Source organism: Diaphorina citri, unplaced genomic scaffold (genome assembly GCF_000475195.1).
Source record: "Diaphorina citri unplaced genomic scaffold, Diaci psyllid genome assembly version 1.1 scaffold2054, whole genome shotgun sequence".
In the NCBI taxonomy this organism is placed as follows: Eukaryota; Metazoa; Arthropoda; class Insecta; order Hemiptera; family Psyllidae; genus Diaphorina; species Diaphorina citri.
Window position 1 is genome coordinate 9,115 of NW_007379479.1, and position 26,425 is coordinate 35,539.

Below are 26,425 nucleotides of genomic sequence, written 5' to 3' on the forward strand. Positions count from 1 at the left end.
TAAAAACCTTACCAGTTAAACAGCGGCGTTAGAAGTTAGAAGGAATGCCTCTGTGTAGAATGTCAATTGAAGAGCAACATGGAAAGGTCATTAAAATTTCACAACTTAATGAAAGAACTGTGTATCATAAATCATTACACATTCTAGAAAGGTAACCATGTAACCAAGTTGGATATTTCCACACCTGGCAATAGAAATATACCACAATACCACCGTCACCTTACCAGTTAAGGTACCTTTACACTGGGGCAATTTAGGAAGCAACCGGCAACAGCAACCTGCAGCATGCGGCATTGCCGCGCCGTGGGCAATACGACCGGTAACCACTACGTGAGCTTGTGAGTTTAACCTCTTCTAGTCATTCGTTATGTCATCGTTCCAGTAACCTTGGGTTCGGGCAGGAGGGAACTAGATTACCAAGTTAAACACTTCAATTGAGATCGAATCCACTTGACTGGTTATAGCGACCGGTAACCACTACGTGAGCTTGTGAGTTTAACCTCTTCTAGTCATTCGTTATGTCATAGTTCCAGTAACCTTGGGTTCGGGCAGGAGGGAACTAGATTACCAAGTTAAACACTTCAATTGAGATCGAATCCACTTGACTGGTTATACTATACGGGAGAACCTCGATTATTTCAACTAATGGGGACCGAGGGTAGTCGAAATAACCGAGGTTCTGTATAAAACAATGAAAAGAGGGTAACGTTTAGTTACAAAAGAACAAAATGGGGAATAAAAGAAAACAGTCTAGTCATTGTTCGGAGTTAGAGTAAATTATAGTAATCCATTCAAGTGACCCTCATCCGTTGCAAAAGCATTTAAACTACATACAAGTACAGTAATAATTGATGGTGTATTATCACGACGACTTGCAATAGAGATTACAGTGAGTTAGACTTTAAAGAGATCAAATCGGAGGGAATAAAAAATACTCCATCGAAATTAAATAAAACAAACTAAGAAACAACCAAAGACATGTCTTTGAAATTGTTTTCTTCATTAGTCTCGTTAGTTTGAACACTTTCAATGATCTCTTCCTCTGATAAGGTAGGATATCCTTTGATTTTTGGATTTGAACTAATAGAGAGTTGAAATAATTAAATTGAAATAATCGGGGTTCTACTGTATATTGGTTCATCAAGAACAACAGGGAGAACTTCTACAATACCGTCTACTAGAACAATAGGAAACAATTTTGAGGGTCCATTGTAGGTCCTCTGATTTGGTGCTCCATTGTAGGTCCACCTCTGAATAGATGCTTGAATAAATAGTATCCTCGAGGGTCTTCAATATCCGTCAATAGCGAACACCTTGTTTACAATTTACAAATACATGACGCTGCAAATATGCAAACCTGATTCGTTCAGAAGTTGATAATGTAGCTCATTTGAAAGTCAAATTAAATCGAGAGGAAAACTTGCGAAATATAGCGAATATTGAGCCCACGTACGAGAGACTACGCGATTCAGAATCGAACTAGAGATGTGATCTGGCTGGGGGACTTTTAATAGGGAGTATACCAGCCTGAATTTCTCCTGCTAAAGAAATAGCTAAGGTTGAGTGCGAAGGGCATCCGCTCGTAAAATTTGTAGCCAAAACCAAATGTCCGCCCAAAGCAATCACCCTAGTTAGGGCTGATTGCGAGGTTGACGAAAAACGTCGACCGAAAACAGTCTAGTCATTGTTCGGAGTTAGAGTAAATTATAGTAATCCATTCAAGTGACTCTCATCCGTTGCAAAAGCATTTAAACTACACACAAGTACAGTAATAATTGATGGTGTATTATCACGACGACTTGCAATAGAGATTACAGTGAGTTAGACTTTAAAGAGATCAAATCGGAGACTAAAGAGCCAATGTAGTTAAGTGGAAGGATAACGCGCTTGCCTTGTAAGCGCAAAGTCGCGGGTATCCTAAACAGATAAGGTTTGTTCTTGGAGTGGCTGGCTTTCTCCTATCCAGTATTCCTTCTCTCCTCAATTTCGGGACGATAAGAATTTCCTCTCCTCTATGAAACCTACAGAAAGAAAGTAGAAGAGAAAGACACATTAATGGTTTCTAAGGATGTGTCCACACATAGTCGACCCCGTCGATCGATCGAAGATATGAATCTATGTTGTCGAGGCAGTGTACGGTTTCAGTCGACTATGTTTGGACACAGCTTAAGATTGTTTGAACCATCTGGTAGGACTATTACTAATGAGTATATGAGTCAAACCTATTACTAATATCCTAATAAGATATCGTCCCAAAGACATAAGTTACGAGGCGATAATCTGACAACGATGATGTCACTTCACTTTCCAAACAAGAACAGTTCCAATTTGACCTATTTATAACCCAAAACGGAACTTGGACAAGATATGCCGGCGGATTTGTAGATGCTATCGAAATTATGTAGGATTAATAGGTTATCTATTAGGTACAATGATTTTAACATATTATATGTATGTATTATGGATTTAGAGTATTTTAGAGGATGTAGTAAATTAGATTTCGATACTTGTTTGCTTGCTTACTTAACATTCCGTGTCTGCTCATATTGTCTTATTTGATTGAACCAATGCAATGTTAGCAACGGGGATAGCGTGGTCATTTCTTAAAATTAGGTCGTCATATGCACAAGGGCAGGGTAGAATAGAATATACATATCTCATTTATAGTCTAGCTAGGGGACTTTAAACAGGGAGTATACCACCCCTTGCTAAAGAAATAGCAAAAGGTTGAGTGCGAAAGGCATCCACTCGAAAAATTTGTAGCCTGGTTCAGCCCAAAGCAATCACCCCAAAGCTGATTGAGAGGCTGACGAAAAACGCCGACCTCGTCTGTACACGGGAAAAGGCGACAAAAAAGAGACAATATATCATTTACACTGTTGGGACTAGAGATTAAGGGCAGATTAGGTTCCGATGAAAGGGTGAAACGGATGAAGAAAACTCCATCTCATCGGAATGAAGGATTGATCGGAATCTACCATTAGGATTCGTAGCTTACCTAATCCTTGAGGGCTGTTTGCCCCTACACCTAAGAATCAAAATGGGCTTTTTGTGTATGTCCGAATAGAAAATCTCAACGCTCTGCGCTCGCCAGGGCGGTTTCGTCCGTCTGGACCCCCCCCTTGGAGGCAGGTTTGCGCAAAAGCTGCGCTCCGCGTTCCGAAAGCGCAGAAATATTCATGATTTCCTCATTCATTTGGTAATAATGACCAATGACATTGGATGTTATAAGGAAGTTTTAGGGGGAAAAACTCCAAAATTTTATATTAAATAATATTGTAAGTAAGTAGTACTCAATATCCTTCTGAATGTATTGAGGAAGATGTACAATGTACATTGTACATAATATGTATGGGCATTCTCAGCATGATTGCGTATGGATCTTATGATGTAATCTGTACATAAACATACATGTTAGAGATTCATTATATTCATGTGATTTATTCATTTTAATTTTAAATATTGTTATCAATACAACATCTATAACGTTTGAGAGGTCGGTACCTACATTGTCTCTGTAACATCAACAGGAGATGGATCAATGCCAATAAATCCAATAATGCCATATCGCTGGAAATGACCACTTCAAACCTTTGAACAATTAAATTGGAGTTTGATTGCTTGTATTTGGTTTAGGACATTGTTAATATTGTGTGCTTAAGGTTGCAAGAACTACCAAGAACTAGTACCAATCTAAATCTTAAACAGATAACACTGTCAAACTACATATTTCAGTGTTTTATCTACAACATATTTGTGAATAAATGTATTGTCTACCTGCTACTTATAAGTTATAACTAATGGTTTAAGTAAAGGAAAAAAACTAAAAATCATTATGTCAACTAAGTTTGAAGTTTGAGTAATTCTGCAATACTTAATTGTGTCAACGAAATTATTACATCCAAATTGCATGTCAAACCTATGACCAAAATCGAAGCTATTGCAGATTTTGGCAACCAAATTCCCACACTGAGACAACAAAGATGGTAGTGATTGAGGGACATAAGGGCATTCCATTTACTAGTCAATGTCCATCACATGAAATTCCATTCTATTGGATAAATTACATTGATATGTACCAAATTTTGTCAAAATTTTAGCAGGGTTTAAGAATTTAAGCATTAGGTACGTAACCAAAACATTATGGTGCGAACTAGTGTCAGGATCATGGTATAATTACATACTTAATTCGACAAGTTTTAACACAGGACATGTCGACACTCGTATCTCAGTATTTAAGATTCGATTAAAAAAGAGATACAATCGAAGAAGTCCTCCCCTACTTTAAGAAGAGCATGGATCAGCGAAACCCCTACCTCGCCAAGATCGACAGGTACCACGCCACTGGAGGCTATTTGACCGTGCAGGATTCCCCTTGGAATACGCCCTTAGGTGAGTTAAAAAAAAAAGAGGTCTGATAGAGGGAACTGTAACTGCTAAGGTATTATCGTCCCCAAATCGAAGAGAGTGCCCCCACATTCCCATAGGCTATAATACATATTCCAAGCATCATTTTGTACTCGAAGATGAAAGGTCTTGGTAGCAAGTGGATAAGCTTAAGCAGCCACATATGTAGCTTCGAGCTAGAGGAAGTATTCAGTCACATGACACAGAGGCTTATATGAGGGTGAATAGGTCACAAAATAATGTTATAACTTTTAAGTTCTCACTGAAGACCCACATCTTCGTGAAGTTGCAAAAAAGAAAAAATAAACTACTGAGACAAGAATGTAACATCATCATATTGTTGTTATTATTATCATTATTATCCAGGTTTTAGGTGTAGTTGTATGTTCTAGGATTCTAGATTATGGGATTTTTTATATTTTATTATAAAAAATCTAAAGTTTGATTCGGTTTAGACAAAAAGGACACTTGTTCCTTTTACCTGTTCGTGGATACCTTGACCTCTCAATGCATTCATCCTTGACTTTATTTCGGCCAATTGGTATTAATGCATACAATTTGTTTACAGACTTTTTTCCAACTTGATCCCAAAATCTAGTCTTCCAGGAGATCTGTGTATGGCATGTTTGAGCAAAATTCTTGTTCTAAATGGCCGTACATACGTAGGATCTGCCGAAAGACAAGGCTTTGAGGCCACAAGTTGGAAGATACGTCTGCAGACAAATCGTATTGTATGTACCGGGGTTTAGCGCCACTGCTGACATTAGTATTTTCCAATATTTCGACATTCTTAAAATTTCATAATTCTCGCCATGAAGGTCAGAGGTCTCTTTATCGTCTGACCCCATGTTATCCACTGACTATCAACGCCATGTCTAGCCCCCAGTGACATAATCACCCGTATATGATTAAAGTTCCAAACCAGTATTTAAACAGAATATTATGTTATGTGCTCATAACACACATCATACATTTGTATCTGACAAGGTTTTTAAATAGTTGTTAACTTTTTTGACACCCTCCCTCCGGGGCAGCAGCTGCGTCCACACATAGTCGACGCCGTCGATGGATGGTCGACAACATACGAGTAGATTCATCTCTTCACCTCGTCGATGGACCATCTATAGACGGCGCGCGGTGTCGATTATGGCACCTTTAAAAGACAAGGCCACAAGTTGGAAGATACGTCTGCAGACAAATCGTATCGTATGTACCGGGGTTTAGCGCCACTGCTGACATTAGTATTTTCCAATATTTCAACATTCTTAAAATTTCAAAATTCTCGCCATGAAGGTCAGAGGTCTCTTTATCGTCTGACCCCATGTTATCCACTGACTATCAACGCCATGTCTAGCCCCCAGTGACATAATCACCCGTATATGATTAAAGTTCCAAACCAGTATTTAAACAGAATATTATGTTATTATGTGCTCATAACACACATCATACATTTGTATCTGACAAGGTTTTTAAATAGTTGTTAACTTTTTTGACCCCCTCCCTCCGGGGCAGCAGCTGCGTCCACACATAGTCAACGCCGTCGACTCGATGAATGGTCGACAACATACGAGTAGATTCATCTCTTCACCTCGTCGATGGACCATCTATAGACGGCGCGCGGTGTCGATTATGGCACCTTTATGGAATTAGTGATTACAAGTGATTCCTCCTGAGCTTCTGCGGATATTGAAATATGTACATTCTGTGGGTCCATCTTCTTTTTATGCTCAAGCATACAATGGCAGTGCTCATAACACACATCATACATTTGTATCTGACAAGGTTTTTAAATAGTTGTTAACTTTTTTGACACCCTCCCTCCGGGGCATTTTGTAGGCATTACATGGAAGCACTCGGTTAGGACAGGTTGTCTTGTGAGACCCGCTACACAGTAGAGGCAGAATAGCAGCTCGCTGATAACCAGCGCCACCCAGCTATGAGTTCCACATTTCATCTTCAATAAATTGTTCATATTACAACTTTTCATGAGCTGCAACACATGAGCATAAACATTGAGAGCGTTCCATATTGCATACTCATTTAAATATTTGGCGTTCATAGAAATGAATACATTAAATTTGGCAAAAATGTTCGACTAGGACTAGGAAAGTAAGTCATTCAAGTTTCTGATTCATTCATTCGATTGGGGCTTATTTGTTAGGGCCCCTCAAGATTATGAGCCCTTTTCCCGAGTTGTACAGTCCATTGAACCACTGATTTTGATCGTGGTTATGTACCGGGTTGAGATAGGCAAGGTTGGTAAACTTGCCTTGTTTTTAAATTACCACTCCCATGCTAAACCTGTAGAAACAATATTCTGTCTCAACTAGTCCTGTCTCACCTCAACCCGATACATAACCACAACCTTTAACCCTTGTTCACTTTAACCCTCTCAGGTATCGGACCCCGGGAGCACCTGGCCGAGATAGGAGTGCCTCTCATTCACGATTCACCAGGGGTGGGTCAAAATCTGCAGGACCATATTGCGGTGGGCGGCATAGTGTTCAAAATCGACTATCCCGTGTCCCTAGTAATGAACCGAATGGTAACCGTGAGCGCCGCCGTCAAGTAAGTATCATGAGCCTTGGGACCTGGAAGTTGGTGGTTCAAGTTCAAGTCAAGTCGTAAAATTTAACGAGATGTATTACTTGAGGAGCAACATTCACATTTGTGACGAGCATTTGTTTTGTCACAAGCTTAACACAATTATAATTACCTTAATGCTGCTTGTTGATTTATAATCTCATGTTAAAATGTTTGCTAACTTCCAAGCATGCTCAGCATATGCTGAAAGTTGCCTCTTATGTAAATCTATCTTAAAGACGCATCAGCAATGTTCCAATGGACATCAAGTCGGGACTTAGCAAACCGGATAACCAATGGAACTAATCCAAGGTCGGGCTATACCCAAGCTATAGATCGATGCAGGAACATTGGCATAAGAGGGGCCATCGATAGTTAAACCCTACGTCACAGCGACCTGATTAGATCACCGACTATTTAAGCCCTTGTAACTTTGTGAATTAAGGAACAATGATTCAAGATCAATGTCCTGTTACTTCATTTTTCACAAACTATTTGTATTTCAGGTACGCTACCCAGGGCAAGGGACCGCTGACGTCATCAGTAGGTTTGGAGACCGTAGCATTCATCACCACCAAGTATGGTGCCTACCTTAATAATAGATAGATAATTAAAATTTAAATTGTTTTTTTAAAATTTTAGTTTGTTCTAAATCACAAAACTTTGATAACACTACAAAGAGTATTTCTTAAGACCAGGAGTTACCACAAAATCTTATAATCCACAAGTTTATCCATGAGCCACTGAAATGAAGATTTGCCACAATCAAGTGCAGAAGTGGATTCAAAACAATAATGGGCCTAATGGCCCTAATATCATTTTTGGTTGGGTAATTGTTAGGGGGCTGGACTAACACTCTGGGTTTACACTTTGATTGTGTTCCTGGTTCCTGGTCATAAGTCACTTTGACTTTATAATCAATCCGTTTCTTCTGTTATTGATGTGCATTTTCTTTTGTGTAACATATACAAAAAGCCCACTCCTAGGCTTAGGTGTAGGGGCAAACAGGGTTAAGGATGGGTTAAGCTTCTACGAATCTCTTCTTTTGTATAATATATTTCAAGTAAAAAGTTCAACTCTAAAATTCTTTTTTCCCACAGGTCTCGGGTTCCTACAGGCGGGCGAGGAGATGGGCTACAACATCGTCGACTACAACGGCGCCCAACAGACCGGCTTCTCCCTCTACCAGTTCACCATGCGGCGGGGCAATCGCTGCTCCACCGCCAAAGCGTTCCTCTCTCCCGTCAAGCACCGGAAGAATCTTCACGTGGCGCTGTGGAGTCATGTGACCCGCGTGATAAATCGGTATTTTGTGTCCGATTTCTTTTTGAAGTATTTCAATTAGGCACGATTGTTATTAATAATGGATTTAAAGTTTAAAGTGTAAGTTTATCCATGAGCCACTGAAATGAAGATTTGCCACAATCAAGTGCAGAAGTGGATTCAAAACACTAATGGCCCTAATATCATTTTTGGTTGGGTAATTGTTAGGGGGCTGGACAAACACTCTGGGTTTACACTTTGATTGTGTTCCTGGTTCCTGGTCATAAGTCACTTTGACTTTATAATCAATCCGTTTCGTCTGTTATTGATGTGCATTTTCTTTTGTGTAACATACACAAAAAGCCCACTCCTAGGCTTAGGTGTAGGGGCAAACAGGGTTAAGGATGGGTTAAGCTTCTACAAATCTCTTCTTTTGTATAATATATTTCAAGTAAAAAGTTCAACTCTAAAATTCTCTTTTCCCCCAGGTCTCGGGTTCCTACAGGCGGGCGAGGAGATGGGCTACAACATCGTCGACTACAACGGGGCCCAGCAGACCGGCTTCTCCCTCTACCAGTTCACCATGCGGCGGGGAAACCGCTGCTCCACCGCCAAAGCGTTCCTCTCTCCCGTCAAGCACCGGAAGAATCTTCACGTGGCGCTGTGGAGTCATGTGACCCGCGTGATGATAGATCCGAACTCGCGAAGAGCGTACGGCGTGGAGTACCTGCGGGACGGGCGCCTCCATAAGGTATTTGCGCGGAAGGAGGTGATCCTGTCGGCCGGAGCGCTCAACTCGCCCCAGCTACTGATGCTTTCAGGTAAATCGCTCCGCACACTACCGGCGCGGTGCAGCAAGAGTAACTGATTCTTTTCTGCTTCCTTGTTGTCGGTAACTCAAGAGTTGGAAATGTTAACGAGTAAAATTTGACATAAAGACCACAGAAAATATGAGAGAGCAGATACATACGTTGTCGCTGGTTTTGAGAGAAGAGAGAAGAGCGTGCGGGCGCTTGGTTCGCGTTGATGACCGAGCCTATTGTTCGGTTCGGCCGGGCTCGGGTTTCTTCGTACCTATCACGGAGTTTGGAGCGTCGTGGATACTCTAAATACTTAAATCGCGATACCGGCACGAACACTTGTACAAAAGTAATTGGAATAGTGACGCTACTTACAGAATGGTAGAAACCTTGTTTATCCTGCCAGAATGAGACTGAAAAGTCCTTTTACTCCCGCAGTTTAAACAAGGTCTTATACATATTTCATAGGTAAAGTTTACAGAAGTTTCTTTTGGAGACTTTACATCAAGTTGAAGTACATATCTAACGTACAACAAGTTTAGATAGTGACATAGCTAATGAATGAAGAATCAACTGATACCTACTCGGCCAAGTGCATAGCAGAATTACCGAGTGACATAAGAACTGCAAAATGTGCAGGTACATATCTAACGTACAACAAGTTTAGATAGTGATATAGCTAATGAATGAAGAATCAACTGATACCTACTCGGCCAAGTGCATAGCAGAATTACCGAGTGACATAAGAACTGCAAAATGTGCACAGGTAGAAGTAGAACGCATTAAGTCTACACAGGCAGAATAGTAACGTGCATTAACTAAGTCGAAAGAGATAGGTGCAGGCACTCTTCAGGATGGGTACAACATTAGATGCACTATCCATGTTGCAACTTACAATTAAAAACATGGGGTTGGAGACTTCAATGATTTTGGAGTGCTCATTAGAAGAGTCTACCAGATAGTGTGTGTGCTCATCAGGTGTCAGGTAGACCTGGTCAGGTGTACCTGTCAGGTCTACCTCATAGTGAATGGATGTCCCAAGACAAGCGATTCCGCGCCTGTCCAGACTGATCAGTCCTGATCCAGATATAAGATAGTCTCGAACTATTAACCAACATCCATCTGAGATTAATGTGATGTGCTCACACGATTACTCTAATGTGAAGCTTGCGTGCCCACTGCCCACATAGTTATCAACTTATCATTAGGATCAAATGTACAAATTAGTTAGAACACGATTTATTCCGTAGCGATGAAACATTTGCTACATTAGACTATTGTGGTCTGTGGGATGTCTCTCATCAGATGGACAAGAAGATACACTATTAAGGCCTACCATTAAGGCGCTGGGTCAACAATTAACACGAGAACATCAGAAAGTAACCCGTTGAAATATTTGCAATCAAATACGAGTGCAAATTTCCTATATAGTTGATGTTGGGTTTTGAACCTGGGACCTTTTTACCACTAGGCTGACCGTGTCTCAGTATCAATCTCACAGATTTCAAGTCCCACTTTGGGTGCCAGTTGCCAATTTGTAAAGCATTGCACAAGAGAATCAAACATTATTCGTGTGCATGTGAAGTATGTGCGATTTATTCCGCAATTATTTATTAACGACGTAGGTACATCTTAATTTTCTATGTCCGGTGAATTTGGGGGTTTCCAATTTTTACAGCAAAGTTGTAATTTTATCTGAAATTAAATATTTTGCATTGAATGTTCGAATCAAGAGGTAATCGGTTTTAAAGGGAAATTGTTACACGGTACATAGTATGTATGAAAATTATATGGTACCACACGAAGATAAAGAAGATTTTTTTCAGAATCCAATTTGTAAAAACCCAGTTAATTGTTGGAAAATTTACATGAAGTTGAAGACAACGAGGCACATGTGCCTGGAATCAGCCCTAAATAGGATGATTGCTTTGGGCTGACATTTGGTTTTGGCTACAGATGTGACGAGTGAGTTCTGAAAAAGAACGAAGTACTCCACAGTGCATTAGTGCATACTATTATAGTGACTCCATAATTGTCGGTCGATAGAGGGTGGTTACTCCAAGTAAAATTATAGGCAGATATTTTTAGTATATTCCTAGGGGGACCCTAAATGTTCCTGCGGGAGTCCTAAATTCCAAAGGCCTCCCCTCGCCGTGAGGGTCTGCACTGGTGGGATATATGCCAGTGCTATTTTGCTGAAATATGAATAGGCCGGTTGGCGCTTCGAACTCTTGATGTTCGCCCACCTTATTAACATAGTATGTATGAAAATTATATGGTACCACACCAAGATAAAGAAGATTTTTTTTTCAGAATCCAATTTGTAAAAACCCAGTTAATTGTTGGAAAATTTACATGAAGTTGAAGACAACGAGGCACATGTGCCTGGTCAGAATCCAATTTGTAAAAACCCAGTTAATTGTTGGAAAATTTACATGAAGTTGAAGACAACGAGGCACATGTGCCTGGAATTCTTTGTGAATTCATGACGTTCTCGTGACGCAAATATTTCCTAATGAATACCTAATATGTACCTACCAGGGCCGTATCCAGGATTTTGTAACGGGACCCCCCCCCCTGAATACGGCCCTCCTACCTACAGGTCCCACATTCCACTTTAGGTAAATAAATCAAAAAACGTGATTGTATCCAACTTTTGAATACGGCCCTCCTACCTACAGGTCCCACATTCCACTTTAGGTAAATAAATCAAAAAACGTGATTGTATCCAACTTTCTCAAAGTTTATGACTATCGATTGCCCATTTCTCAAATCACTTGACATTTGTCAATGAATCATCTTGCACAATTGTCTTGTCTAACAACTTGTAGCGAGTTTTTATTGAGGAAGAACACAAAATTACGTATGTATAGGTATACCCGGAATGATGAGGATAAATGGCGAATTTCGTTTCATGTTTTTAGAGTCTTTTCGATTGCCATAAAGTGACATTGATGTGCGAGACAGATTTACTTTGTAGGCATCACATGGCAGCACCCGGTTAAGCTAGGTTGTCCTGTAAAGGTGTGTTTACACATAGCCGACCGGCCGTCCATCCACATCAATTCACTTCGATCGACGGCCGTTGCGTCGACTATGTGTGGACATAGTCGGACACACCTCAAGACCCGCTACACAGTAGAGTCAGATTAGCAGTTCGCTGATAACCGGCGCTATCCAGCATTGAATTAAACATTATTTTCATGTTCATACTATACAGTAGGTAGGTACAACTTTTATGAGCTACGACATAAACATTGAGAACAATCCATATTGCATACTCATCTAAATACCTGGCGTTCATAGAAATTAAAAAATATAGGTAACATTAAATTTGGCAAAAAATATTCGACGCTAGGAAAGTAATTCATTCAAGTTTGTGATCGATTAAGACTTGTTTATTAGGACCTCTCAAGATCATGGGCCCTTTTTTCTGAGTTCTACAGTCCATTGAACTACATACTAATTTTACCCCTGTCCATTTTAACCCTCTCAGGTATCGGACCCCGCGAGCATTTGGCCGAGATAGGAGTGCCCCTAATCCACGACTCCCCAGGAGTGGGTCAAAATCTTCAGGACCATATTGCGGTGGGCGGCATAGTGTTCAAAATCGACTATCCGGTGTCCCTCGTCATGAACCGAATGGTAACCGTGAGCGCCGCCGTCAAGTAAGTACGATGAACCTTCGGAGAAGTTGGTGGTTCGAGTTCAAGTCCAGTCATAAAAATTAGCAATACATCTTGTATTGAAGAGCGACATTTGTGACGAGCATTTGTTTTCTCACATACAAGCTTAACACAAAATTATAATTACTTTAATGCTACTTGAAATTTCTTACATGCAAATGTGAAATCTCATATTAAAGTGTTTGTATTAATTAAAGTAAATGCTAAAGTAAATCCATCTTAAATTCTTAAAGACGGATCCTGCAATTGTTCCAATGGACATGAAGTTGGGGCTTAGGAAACCGGATAACCACTGGAACTGGAATTAATCCAAAATCAGGTTAATACCTAAGCTATAGATCGATTAATGTCATGTTACTCCGTTTTTCACAAACTATTCGTATTTCAGGTACGCTACTCAGGGCAAGGGACCGCTGACGTCATCAGTAGGTTTGGAGACCGTAGCATTCATCACCACCAAGTATGGTAACATCACCGACGATTGGCCAGACATTGAGTTCATGTTGACATCTACATCGACGCCCTCTGACGGAGGTAAAGTATGGGTCAAACTGATCGATAGAGGGGGGATGGACCAGTCAAGAGAGTTGCAAAGCATATCAATGGTAGTCAAATCCAGTTAAATTTGGATAAATGTCGATGAACCAGTACAAAACTACAAATACCTACATAGGTACAAATTGTTATCAGTAAAATAATATTTTCTTCAAATTTAATTGATTCCAAGGGGAAGGTACCTACTAAACCATATATGTAATGTGGTTAGTACCTTCCTTTTAATTTTCTAAGTGTAGCATAATCTTGTAAATAAAGCATTTTAATTTTACTGTCTATTATTTTTAGCGTATATTGTATATGTATGTGGTTAGTACCTTCCTTTTAATTTTCTAAGTGTAGCATAATCTTGTAAATAAAGCATTTTAATTTTACTGTCTATTATTTTTAGCTGTCAGTATGTCTGTACAAAATAAAAATAAAATCTTACGTGTATATTTTAAAAAAGGAACTGTCTTTGTTTTTTTCTTCAAAAGTAGTATACCCTTGCTTGTCTGGGAAACTTGACGATTCACTCAAACTTGAATTTTAAGAATTCAAATGATAAGAGTCAATATCAAGAATCCTTAGTACCTAAATACTATGAAGACTACTTGAAGTAGGTATCAACTATCAACAAGATATTACCAATTAACTACCACCTAAACAAAATAGGCATAGCTGAGACCCCTGCCAGCTCTGCAAAGAAGCACCAGCAATAGGAGAAAACATCGTGTGTGAATGTGGTATCTACTTACATCTAAAATTCGTATCACTCACCTTTATCAAAAGTCTAAAGGTCTTTTAGACAAGTGACAAACATGTATGTCTGTACAAAATACCTAAAATAAAAATAAAATCTTACGTGTATATTTTAAAAAAGGAACTGTCTTTGTTTTATTTCTTCAAAAGTAGTATACCCTTGCTTGTCTGGGAAACTGGACGATTCACTCAAACATTGATGATTTTCAAGAATTCAAATGATAAGAGTCAATATCAAGAATCCTTAGTACCTAAATACTATGAAGAGTAGGTACTTGAAGTAATTATCAACTATCAACAAGATATTACCAATTACCACCAAACAAAATAGGCATAGCTGAGACCCCTGCCAGTTCTGCAAAGAAGCACCAGCAATAGGAGAAAACATCATGTGTGAATGTGGTATCTACTTACATCTAAAATTCGTATCACTCACCTTTATCAAAAGTCTAAAGGTCTTTTAGACAAGTGACAAACAATACAACTGGTCAGTCAGAAGACTCAGAAGTCACACATCATGTGTTAATTCACCAAATGACACCAGCAACACACATCCCTACTGCCACAACAGTCTAAACCAGTCATACTCAACCTGTGGGCCGCGGGTCGCATTTGGCCCTCCAAGCTTTTCAGCCTGTTCACATTCACCTCGGCACCAATCCGGTTACAAACCATTAAGATGCGACGGTGACTAACTTTGTTTCTCCAAATATGTATTGGGGGGAACCCTTCGATGTATGTACCTATTGCTTGTTTCTTGAAGTTTGAAAGACTCAAATGTGGCCAATGGCAAAGAAAAAGTTGAGCACGACTGGCTTAAACGAAGGTCTATAAAACATTTATCAGATAGACTGATAGAGATAGACCATTTAAAACAAGTCTCTAAATATCTACGAGCACACATTTCTTCACCGATGAAGAAATTTCTGACAAACCTACATTATTGTTGCTCTTAAAGTTAACAAAGTTGGTATACCCAGTATCGAGTTCTTCACTGCCAAAGACGACAACAGGTCTCATACAATCATATTTCGTAAATACGGTAAATTACCGACTTGAACTTTAAATCGGTATTTTGTGTCCGATTTCTTTTTGAAGTATTTCAATTAGGCACGATTGTTATTAATAATGGATTTAAAGTTTAAAGTGTAAGTTTATCCATGAGCCACTGAAATGAAGATTTGCCACAATCAAGTGCAGAAGTGGATTCAAAACACTAATGGCCCTAATATCATTTTTGGTTGGGTAATTGTTAGGGGGCTGGACAAACACTCTGGGTTTACACTTTGATTGTGTTCCTGGTTCCTGGTCATAAGTCACTTTGACTTTATAATCAATCCGTTTCGTCTGTTATTGATGTGCATTTTCTTTTGTGTAACATACACAAAAAGCCCACTCCTAGGCTTAGGTGTAGGGGCAAACAGGGTTAAGGATGGGTTAAGCTTCTACGAATCTCTTCTTTTGTATAATATATTTCAAGTAAAAAGTTCAACTCTAAAATTCTTTTTTCCCACAGGTCTCGGGTTCCTACAGGCGGGCGAGGAGATGGGCTACAACATCGTCGACTACAACGGCGCCCAACAGACCGGCTTCTCCCTCTACCAGTTCACCATGCGGCGGGGCAATCGCTGCTCCACCGCCAAAGCGTTCCTCTCTCCCGTCAAGCACCGGAAGAATCTTCACGTGGCGCTGTGGAGTCATGTGACCCGCGTGATGATAGATCCGAACTCGCGAAGAGCGTACGGCGTGGAGTACCTGCGGGACGGGCGCCTCCATAAGGGGTTTGCGCGGAAGGAGGTGATCCTGTCGGCCGGAGCGCTCAACTCGCCCCAGCTACTGATGCTTTCAGGTAAATCGCTCCGCACACTACCGGCGCGGTGCAGCAAGAGTAACTGATTCTTTTCTGCTTCCTTGTTGTCGGTAGCTCAAGAGTTGGATTTGACATAAAGACCAAAGAAAAATGAGAGAGCAGATACATACGTTGTCGCTGGTTTTGAGAGAAGAGAGAAGAGCATGCGGGCGCTTGGTTCGCGTTGATGACCGAGCCTATTGTTTGGTTCGGCCGGGCTCGGGTTTCTTCGTACCTATCACGGAGTTTGGAGCGTCGTGGATACTCTAAATACTTAAATCGCGATACCGGCACGAACACTTGTACAAAAGTAATTGGAATAGTGACGCTACTTACAGAATGGTAGAAACCTTGTTTATCCTGCCAGAATGAGACTGAAAAGTCCTTTTACTCCCGCAGTTTAAACAAGGTCTTATACATATTTCATAGGTAAAGTTTACAGAAGTTTCTTTTGGAGACTTTACATCAAGTTGAAGTACATATCTAACGTACAACAAGTTTAGATAGTGATATAGCTAATGAATGAAGAATCAACTGATACCTACTCGGCCAAGTGCATAGCAGAATTACCGAGTGACATAAGAACTGCAAAATGTGCACAGGTAGAAGTAGAACGCATTAAGTCTACACAGGCAGAATAGTAACGTGCATTAACTAAGTCGAAAGAGATAGGTGCAGGCACTCTTCAAGATGGGTACAACATTAGATGCACTATCCATGTTGCAACTTACAATTAAAAACATCGGGTTGGAGACTTCAATGATTTTGGAGTGCTCATTAGAAGAGTCTACCAGATAGTGTGTGTGCTCATCAGGTGTCAGGTAGACCTGGTCAGGTGTACGTGTCAGGTCTACCTCATAGTGAGTGGCTGTCCTAAGACAAGCGATTCCGCGCCTGTGCAGACTGATCAGTCCTGATCCAGATATAAGATAGTCTCGAACTATTAACCAACAACCATCTGAGAATCCGAGATTAATATGATGTGCTCACACGATTACTCTAAAGTCTAATGTGAAGCTTGCGTGCCCACATAGTTATCAACTTATCATTAGGATCAATATACAAATTAGTTAGAACACGATTTATTCCGTAGCGATGAAACATTTGCTATATTAGACTATTGTGGTCTGTGGGATGTCTCTCATCAGATGGACAAGAAGATACACTATTTAATTAAGGCCTACCATTAAGGCGCTGGGTCAACACTGTCAACAGTTAACACGAGAACATCAGAAAGTAACCCGTTGAAATATTTGCAATCAAATACGAGTGCAAATTTCCTAATATAGTTGATGTTGGGTTTTGAACCTGGGACCTTTTGTATAGCAAGGAAACGCGTTACCACTAGGCTGACCGTGTCTCAGTATCAATCTCACAGATTTTAAGTCCCACTTTGGGTGCCAGTTGCCAATTTGTAAAGGATTGCACAAGAGAATTAAACATTATTCGTGTGCATGTGAAGTATGTGCGATTTATTCCGCAATTATTTATGAACAACGTAGGTACATCTTAATTTTCTATGTCCGGTGAATTTGGGGGTTTCCAATTTTTACAGCAAAGTTGTAATTTTATCTGAAATTAAATCATACAATGGCAATTGACGGATATTATAATGTTTATTTTAAACATTTTTATTGGTTTTTGAAGAACATCAGAAGGCAAAAACGCTCTCTTTTCGAAAAATATAAACGGAGATATAAACAACAACAGCCATTGAACATATTAAACAAATTATTAGACTATCACATACTAGAGCAAACCAATAACCAATAGTAGTAGGCTATGGTCTATGGACACAAGTGAGGGACTGTTGTATTATTGGATGGGAATGTTACGACACCGACCACACGCGTGTAATGTGGCAGTTATTTCATTGCTACCAAATATTATCAAACCATCAAGTCACAAAAGATCTAATTAGGTCGCAGTGATATAGGGCTTAAAAAGCCGATGGACCTGCTTGCACCAATACCAACCCTTGAATTTTCAAAATCCCCTGCTACTGTCCCGAAGTATGTATTTGGTGAATAGGAAACCACTGTAGCCTGCAATTGGTTTATTCTTTTGGTATAGAACTTGACGTTTGTTATTAAATAACATACTAGCAACAGTCCCGTGACAACAGTTAGCAACCAATAGTGTCCAGTGTCCAAATATTAACCCATATCATTCCCAAACATGGTAGCTATGACCAATCAACTTGTGACACCATCCTCCATATCACGCCATCTGATGGAGGTAAATTATTAAAATAAGGGGGATGGACCATTTAAGGTCGAGTTTTACCACCGTGGATTGTCTCAGGATTGAGTTTAATACTTCAATCCGAGATTGACCTCGCTATTAAGTATGTAGGTATAAGGAAATCCTCATTCTCAAATCCTTTCCCTCGGGATTGCAATTGAGCTTGCACGCCGGAGGTCCCGGGTTCGATTTCCGGCGGGGTCGAAGTTTTTTCAGCTCTGTGCTTGGAGTTCGGGGCGCACTCAGCCTCGCTGAGTACAACTAAGTAGCTACTTTAATCGAATAGCGATCAGCCTCGCGAGTACAACTAAGTAGCTACTTTAATCGAGTAGCGACCAGAGGCGGCATTACCAGTGCAAAAAGATTATTGAAGTATAGAAATTGATTGAAAAGGAGGCACTTTGTAATGCTTCACCACAAAAAAAAATTGAGATTTGATTGATTGAATATTTTCCCTCCGTGTCCCAGGTACGGCTTGCAAGCACGCCCACGGTCTCACGGACAAGTTCTACGACGACTACCTCTCCGAGTTGAACAACAAGGATCTGTTTGGCGTATTTCCGATGATCCTACGACCTAAGTCGCGTGGCCATATGAAGCTCCGGAGTAACAATCCGCTAGCGCATCCCCTGTTCTACCACAACTATTTGACGCATCCGGATGACGTGCGTGTCCTGCGGGAAGGCGTCAAAGCGGGCCTTGCCATTGGTAAGTGTTTTACATAACATTATATTAATTGAAACCTCAGTGGTGTAGTGGTTAGCATGGTGGACTTTGGATCTAGAGGTTGGATCTAGAAGTCATAAAATTTAGCGTAGTGCATTAAGCAGGGAACGACATTTGAACCCATCTTTTAGGGTTGTTTAGCCCGTACACCTAAGCCTCAGATTGGGCTTTTTGTGTATGATTTTATGGGTTTAACAAATCAATACAATACATAATGTTTACAACCAGGTACGGCTTGTAAGCACGCTCACGGTCTCACGGACAAGTTTTACGACGACTACCTCTCCGAGTTGAACAACAAGGACCTCTTCGGGGTTTTCCCGATGATCCTGCGACCTAAGTCGCGTGGCCATATGAAGCTCCGGAGTAACAATCCGCTAGCGCATCCCCTGTTCTACCACAACTATTTGACGCATCCGGATGACGTGCGTGTCCTGCGGGAAGGCGTCAAAGCGGGCCTTGCCATTGGTAAGTGTTTTACATTATATTAATTGAAACCTCAGTGGTGTGGTGGTTAGCATGGTGGACTTTGGATCTAGAGGTTGGATCTAGAAGTCATAAAATTTAGCGTAGTGCATTAAGCAGGGAACGACATTTGTGACAAGCATTTATGCTTAACACAATTAAAATTCCTTTATATTAATTGAAATGGGGGACTTTTTTTAACGAAATTCCTGTGTGCGGAATCCACTATGTAGGACAGTTGCACCCTTGGTGAGTGTTTACATGTGCACACACAGCCCCGCAATTGAGCCATATTTTCATGGATACGTTGTGTGTGTTATGGCGGGGAATGGGAAAATATGGTGTTATCGTGGGGACATCCCTTTCTTTCCGTTCATTGATAAATCCAATAATGCACTCGAAGTTTTTTTTTTTTCCAGGAAAAGTCTAGCTAAAATAGGTGAAGTTTGTCTGGAATTTGGAGTAATTTGCACATGTTCAGGTCACTGGCATATTAATTGAAATGGGGGACTTTTTTTAAACGAAATTCCTGTGTGCGGAATCCACTATGTAGGACTGTTGGCAAGTGTTTACATGGGCACACACAGCCCCGCAATTGAGCCATATTTTCATGGATACGTTGTGTGTGTTATGGCGGGGAATGGGAAAATATGGTGTTATCGTGGGGACATCCCTTTCTTTCCGTTCATTGATAAATCCAATAATGCACTCGAAGTTTTTTTTTTTTCCAGGAAAAGTCTAGCTAAAATAGGTGAAGTTTGTCTGGAATTTGGAGTAATTTGCACATGTTCAGGTCACTGGCACTTTTTAGTCTTCCCACTTCTGCAAGTATTGACATTATTGATTTGGCAATATATAAAGTGTACGAAATAGATTGACAATCCCTGAGTGCTGTTATAATTTATAATACCTCAAGGTTGACGGTAACAGGTTGATAAAAGAGAAGTCTTTCTCATCTCATCTCTATTCCCTTTCTTCCCAGGTGAAACGGACGCCATGAAAAGATTCGGAGCCAAATTCCACGCCAAGCCGGTACCAGGATGTCGCCATCTTGAATTGTACACGGATGACTACTGGGATTGCTATATTCGCCAATATACGATGACTATTTATCACATGTCGGGTAAGAAAATAGATATGTATGAGATTGTATGAGGGACGAGGAGGTTTTTATTTTACCATTTTGACGATTTAACGGAAACAAAAGGGTAGTAATGGTAGAGCAGGTTGAACTTCCCGTGTCTGTGTGACAGCCATGATACCTTGTGTGGGAAGGATTGGGGTTAAAATCCCTTTGGGCACCCAGGAATTGTTCTATAAGGAAGAAAAGGGACGAGGAGGTTTTTATTATTATGTATTATTATTATTATTTTTTTACCATTTTGACGATTTAACGGAAACAAAAGGGTAGTAATGGTAGAGCAGGTTGAACTTCCCCTGTCTGTGTGACAGCCATGATACCTTGTGTGGGAAGGATTGGGGTTAAAATCCCTTTGGGCACCCAGGAATTGTTCTATAAGGAAGAAACCCAGATTTAACCATACACCATACTCGTACACCTAACCAAATCATACACCAACCATAACCATACAAAGGGAAGTTTTGATTTGGCAAGAAAATAAGGAGGAAGGATGCCGAGCACTACAAACGGTTCTTTCGTTTCTTCCATTTTCTTCATTAGTTCATACTAATTTACCATTTTCATTACAGGAACCACCAAAATGGGACCAGACTCAGACCCATACGCCGTTGTAGATCCAACACTTCGCGTGTACGGAGTGCAAGGTCTTCGCGTAATAGATGCCTCCATCATGCCCAGAATTACCTCTGGCAATATCAACGCCCCAGTCATTATGATAGGCGAGAAGGGATCCGACATGATCAAAGACTACTGGTTCGGTACTGAGGCGCTGAAGAAGAAACGAAAACGCACCCCACCGAGAGGCCCAAACCAGTACCGCGAAGCAACGGAACAGTCCGGGTATAAAGACCATGTCCTGAAGCAATATGCGGACTATGTGAACAACCCGTTCAATCAGACTTTCTATCCCTTTGCTGGACAACCCAATCCGGGATATACAGGACAAACTGTGAAAGAGAACTATGAAAGAGTTCTCTACGACCCCGTGCAAGATAACGCTCCTGAGAACAGTTGGCTTCAGGAACGCGTTGCTGGACCGGAGCAGACTTACGAATCTTCGCGAATTTATTACAACGAAGACAATGACGAAGTAACTGTGGAAGATGTAGATGAGTATGCAACTCCAGACAGTGGTCAGTTTGGAGTGAAAGAAAGAACTCACCACCAGCAACAACAACAACCATCTGAAAGCAGAAGTCACCAATATGAACAATACGTAAGATACAACACAAGCGACTCTTCAGCGGACGTCACCAACCCTGCACCAAATCAAGAGCAATACCAGTTTGTGCCATCTAATGACGAAGATGTGACCAAATCAAATACGCAACCTCGTCATCGGGATAGTCAAAAGATGAGGTACTCCGATATAGTGGGTACCAGCTATCAAGGCACTATGATGGATATGATGAAGAAACAGCAACAGGGAGTTTCCTGAGTCCAAATATGAAAACAAGCGCCATGATCAATTGAAAGAAAATAAGCATACTAGTCATCCTACTTGATTGTTCTCATCAAAACATTTTTAAGATGTCCACAGTTCCACACATAGGCGACGGCCGTCGATCGAAGTGAATCGACGTCGATCGACATCAATCGATGGTTGATCGACTTTGGACACACCTTTAAACTGAGCGGGTTGTTCTTTAATGTTTTCGAAGGCAGTATTCCACTTCTAGATTCAGGAAGATAGGAAAGCCGTAATTCCAGGTGGGCACCCTGGGTTTGTCAACAGAGGCTCAGGTACTATTTGGTTGGTCGGACACGCAAATAGGTGGCGAACAGTACACTGTACATCAAAAGGACTAAACGGGTAGCAAAGGGATCTCGTAGTCTCATCGAAGGACATAATTGCTTACCTTATTTCATACATGACTAGGGTCCTTAAGGATCCCTAGTCATGGGTCCTTAAGGATGCCTAGTCATGGATGAAATAAGGTAAGAAATTATCTGATTTGGGTGTCTAATATGAATCTAATTAACAAGAAGGACATAATTATGGATTTTGGATCACAGGCGGTGTTTGAATTGGGCTTTTCAAAAACAAGGTCCTCAGGTAGTACAAAAGTAGGGTCTACACTCGCAATTAGAAAGGTCAAAATAAAAACCCATTAAGTCCAATAATTTAGAATGGGACTTAGCAGGTTCTTACTTTGAAATTGAAATTGGAAAAGCCAAATTGGAACGCAACCTGAATTTTTCTCCAATAATGTCCTTACCTTCTACAAATGAAATAGACATAATATAACTTTATACTGTCTTTGATATTTTAAATCAGGTTATTATCTTTGATTTCAAATTTTATTTTATTTATATTTTGATACTTAGTCGTATTGCTCAATAAATTTTATTCTAGAGACAAGAATTTATTAGTAACACGAATTTCCTATAACGACAGGTACCTAATTGTGTAAATTAGATTTTAAATTTAATTAATTTTACTTGTAAATACACCAGCCGTTTTTAAACTGCTGAGAGATCTGATCACCCAGATATGTAGCTGTTAATCAAGGATCCATAGTTTAGAAACTGCTGGTTTAGGGTTTTCTGAAATTTGATAAATTTAGCTTTAAGAAGTTACCTTTGTACTTAGCTGTTAATCAAGGATCCATAGTTTAGAAACTGCTGGTTTAGGGTTTTCTGAAATTTGATAAATTTAGCTTTAAGAAGTTACCTTGCTATAGTTACCTGATTAGATTAAGATTATCCACTTAAATTATTTAAAAAAAGCCTCTTCTTTTATATCAAAACAATTTCTGTATATATATGTAAGTAGTTCTCATCAAAACATTTTTAAGATGTCCACAGTTCCACACATAGGCCACGGCCGTCGATCGATGTGAATCGACGTCGATCGACATCAATCGATGGTTGATCGACTTTGGACACACCTTTAGACTGAGCGGGTTGTTCTTTAACGTTTTCGAAGGCAGTATTCCACTTCTAGATTCAGGAAGATAGGAAAGCCGTAACTCCAGGTGGGCACCCTGGGTTTGTCAACAGAGGCTCAGGTACTATTGTGTTGGTCGGACACGCAAATAGGTGGCGAACAGTACACTGTACATCAAAAGGACTAAACGGGTAGCAAAGGGATCTCGTAGTCTCATCGAAGGACATAATTGCTTACCTTATTTCATACATGACTAGGGTCCTTAAGGATCCCTAGTCATGGGTCCTTAAGGATGCCTAGTCATGGATGAAATAAGGTAAGAAATTATCTGATTTGGGTGTCTAATATGAATCTAATTAACAAGAAGGACATAATTATGGATTTTGGATCACAGGCGGTGTTTGAATTGGGCTTTTCAAAAACAAGGTTGAGGACCTTGTTTTTGACAAAAGTAGGGTCTACAGTCGCAATTAGAAAGGTCAAAATAAAAACCCATTAAGTCCAATAATTTAGAATAGTATACTCAAGATATCTCTATCCTATCTCTAAACCTGAAGTTCAAACCAATCGTTATCAGTAACTGTTGGAATTCAAACCCAGCTGGACTTAAACCATCATCGTAAAAACTATCGTTTTTTAATTTAAAAATAATAATAATGAAAAGTTTTTAAAGTTCTCTCAATGTGCACATTTTAAATTTGAAATTTTGTGAAATCAAATCCAGTTTCAAGTTTATTTGGGTTTTGATGTATTAGGCGCTATAAAGTTTCTCTTTTGGTGTGAATATTTCATCTGTTTAATAAGTATTCAATTTATTTATTTACATTGAATTTTTATTACATTGTGAAAGGTGTGTACATAGGTACTGTTCAATTTTAATTGCAATTTTTAGAAATCGGAATTTGAACCGCAAGCGATCAACGCATCATGAAGGAAACAATAAAATATTAAAATAATTAAACTCCCTTTTCTCACTCGTAGGATTAGATAATTACATAGCTAATAACAAGCTATTTTATTTAGAGATAGCTAAAATAAAAAGCTATTTTAAGATGGGTCAGGTAGGCGTTAAGAAGATCTTCAAGATTAACTCTTTAGTGTAGATTCTAGAATCATATTCGGAAGCCGAAGTACTGTTACTTATGGGCTTGCAAATGTAGTGGTACTTTTGGTCTGGATTCCTGGAACAGAAATTTCCCGATAGACCTTTTTTTAAGTGGTAGATTTCTCCTGAAGGAGCTCTTTCACTCTATTAATAGAGCCATATTGCAAACGGCCCTTTCCAAGTCTCAACATTTTCAATCTTTCAGAATAAAACCTCTGGCAAACTAGAAACTAAAGAAACTACTCAAAGTTAGCAAGACAAATTCAGTTAGTTTAGTAAAAAGTTTGGTAGTTTTTTTTTTCAATTAAGTGTGTTCGATCTCCACTTAAGTGTGTTCGATCCTAAATTTAAAGAGAAAGTAGTGACTCCGTGATCTCTATAACTGTCTATATCTGGATGTATATTGGACCTATCTCTCTCCTATGGTGGCCAAACTGAAAGCCGAAGTACTGTTACTTATGGGCTTGCAAATGTACTGATACTTTTGGGCTGGATTCCTGGAAAACGAATTTCCCGATAGACCTTTTTTTAAGTGGTAGATTTCTCCTGAAGGAGCTCTTACATTCTATTAATAGAGCCATATTGCAAACGGCCCTTTTCCAAGTCTCAACATTTTCAATCTTTCAGAATAAAATCTCTGGCAAACTAGAAACTAAAGAAACTACTCAAAGTTAGCAAGACAAATTCAGTTAGTAAAAAGTTTGGTAGTTTTTTTCAATTAAGTGTATTCGATCTCCACTTAAGTGTGTTCGATCCTAAAATTAAAGAGAAAGTAGTGACTCCGTGATCTCTATAACTGTCTATATCTGGATGTATATTGGACCTATCTCTCTCCTATGGTGGCCAAACTCTTCTGAACTTCACGACATGGAATCCAGTGAGAGGTGAGTGATACTGATACAGGTCGAGAAGAAAATGAAGAAATCAAAAGCCGAAGTACTGTTAATTATGGGCTTGCAAATGTACTGGTACTTTTGGGCTGGATTCCTGGAACACAAATTTCCCGATAGACCTTTTTTTAAGTGGTAGATTTCTCCTGAAGGAGCTCTTACACTCTATTAATAGAGCCATATTGCAAACGGCCCTTTTCCAAGTCTCAACATTTTCAATCTTTCAGAATAAAACCTCTGGCAAACTAGAAACTACTCAAAGTCAGCAAGACAAATTCAGTTAGTAAAAAGTTTGGTAGTTTTTTTCAATTAAGTGTGTTCGATCTCCACTTAAGTGTGTTCGATCCTAAATTTAAAGAGAAAGTAGTGACTCCGTGATCTCTATAAATTGTTTGTCTTATCTAAGATATCTAGTTATCTCTTATCCATAAGTTCGTAGATATCCATTTCAGGTTTTAGTTCTTAAAATAGATCTTCGAAAGACGATTTCCATTCTGCGCTGAGCAATCCAGAGATGGCTGATTTGTGTGTCCTATATCCATTTGGACAAAAGTGATTTCAATAAAATAAAGTGGACCTTCACAAAGTTACCTAGAATTCAATGTACGAGTAGTCTGAAGAAAACGAGAAATGATTGAACGAATTGAGAGCTAAGTTTTAACTCAACGGTTTAGATCCAAATATGGAGAAACGAAATGATTGAACTCTCTGATATCCTCAACGATGATCCTGACTCTATAGCTATCCTTATGCATTTCTTAAAGAGAAATTTCCCAAAAGAACTGTAGGCCACCTTATTTATTTGCCGCAAATGGCCCATGTTGCCAAATTGTGTGAAAATAAAATAAATGATTGAACGAATTGAGATATGAGTTTTAACTCGACGATTTAGATCCGAACCTTTCATCCGCAATACATGTATCTTGAACGATTAGACAGATTTTGAGAGAAACATTTAAATAATGTACGTAACAGGTTGATAAAAGAGAAGTCTTTCTCATCTCGAATCTATTCCCTTTCTTCCCAGGTGAAACGGACGCCATGAAAAGATTCGGAGCCAAATTCCACGCCAAGCCGGTA

The 26,425-nt window shown here is 39.7% G+C and overlaps 1 protein-coding gene across 1 annotated transcript; it reads left to right on the top strand.

Moving 5' to 3' along the window:
• Positions 1-285: 285 nt before the first annotated feature.
• Positions 286-23,035, top strand: LOC103518039 (glucose dehydrogenase [FAD, quinone]). The gene is made up of 8 exons (XM_026829947.1): positions 286-338; positions 4,256-4,392; positions 8,742-9,074; positions 12,550-12,721; positions 13,128-13,273; positions 19,083-19,322; positions 20,302-20,442; positions 21,030-23,035. Exons 1-8 carry the CDS (start codon positions 286-288, stop codon positions 21,896-21,898), a joined length of 2,091 nt encoding a protein of 696 aa, XP_026685748.1. The 3' UTR covers positions 21,899-23,035.
• Positions 23,036-26,425: the final 3,390 nt, after the last annotated feature.

Bases quoted from the DNA above. Each gene is read 5' to 3' on its own strand.
- LOC103518039 (XM_026829947.1), top strand. From the start codon at position 286: ATGCGGCATTGCCGCGCCGTGGGCAATACGACCGGTAACCACTACGTG. The intron at 339-4,255 runs GTGAGTTTAACC...CGATTAAAAAAG, and splicing joins GGTAACCACTACGTGAGCTT to AGATACAATCGAAGAAGTCC. The intron at 20,443-21,029 runs GTAAGAAAATAG...TTTTCATTACAG, and splicing joins GACTATTTATCACATGTCGG to GAACCACCAAAATGGGACCA.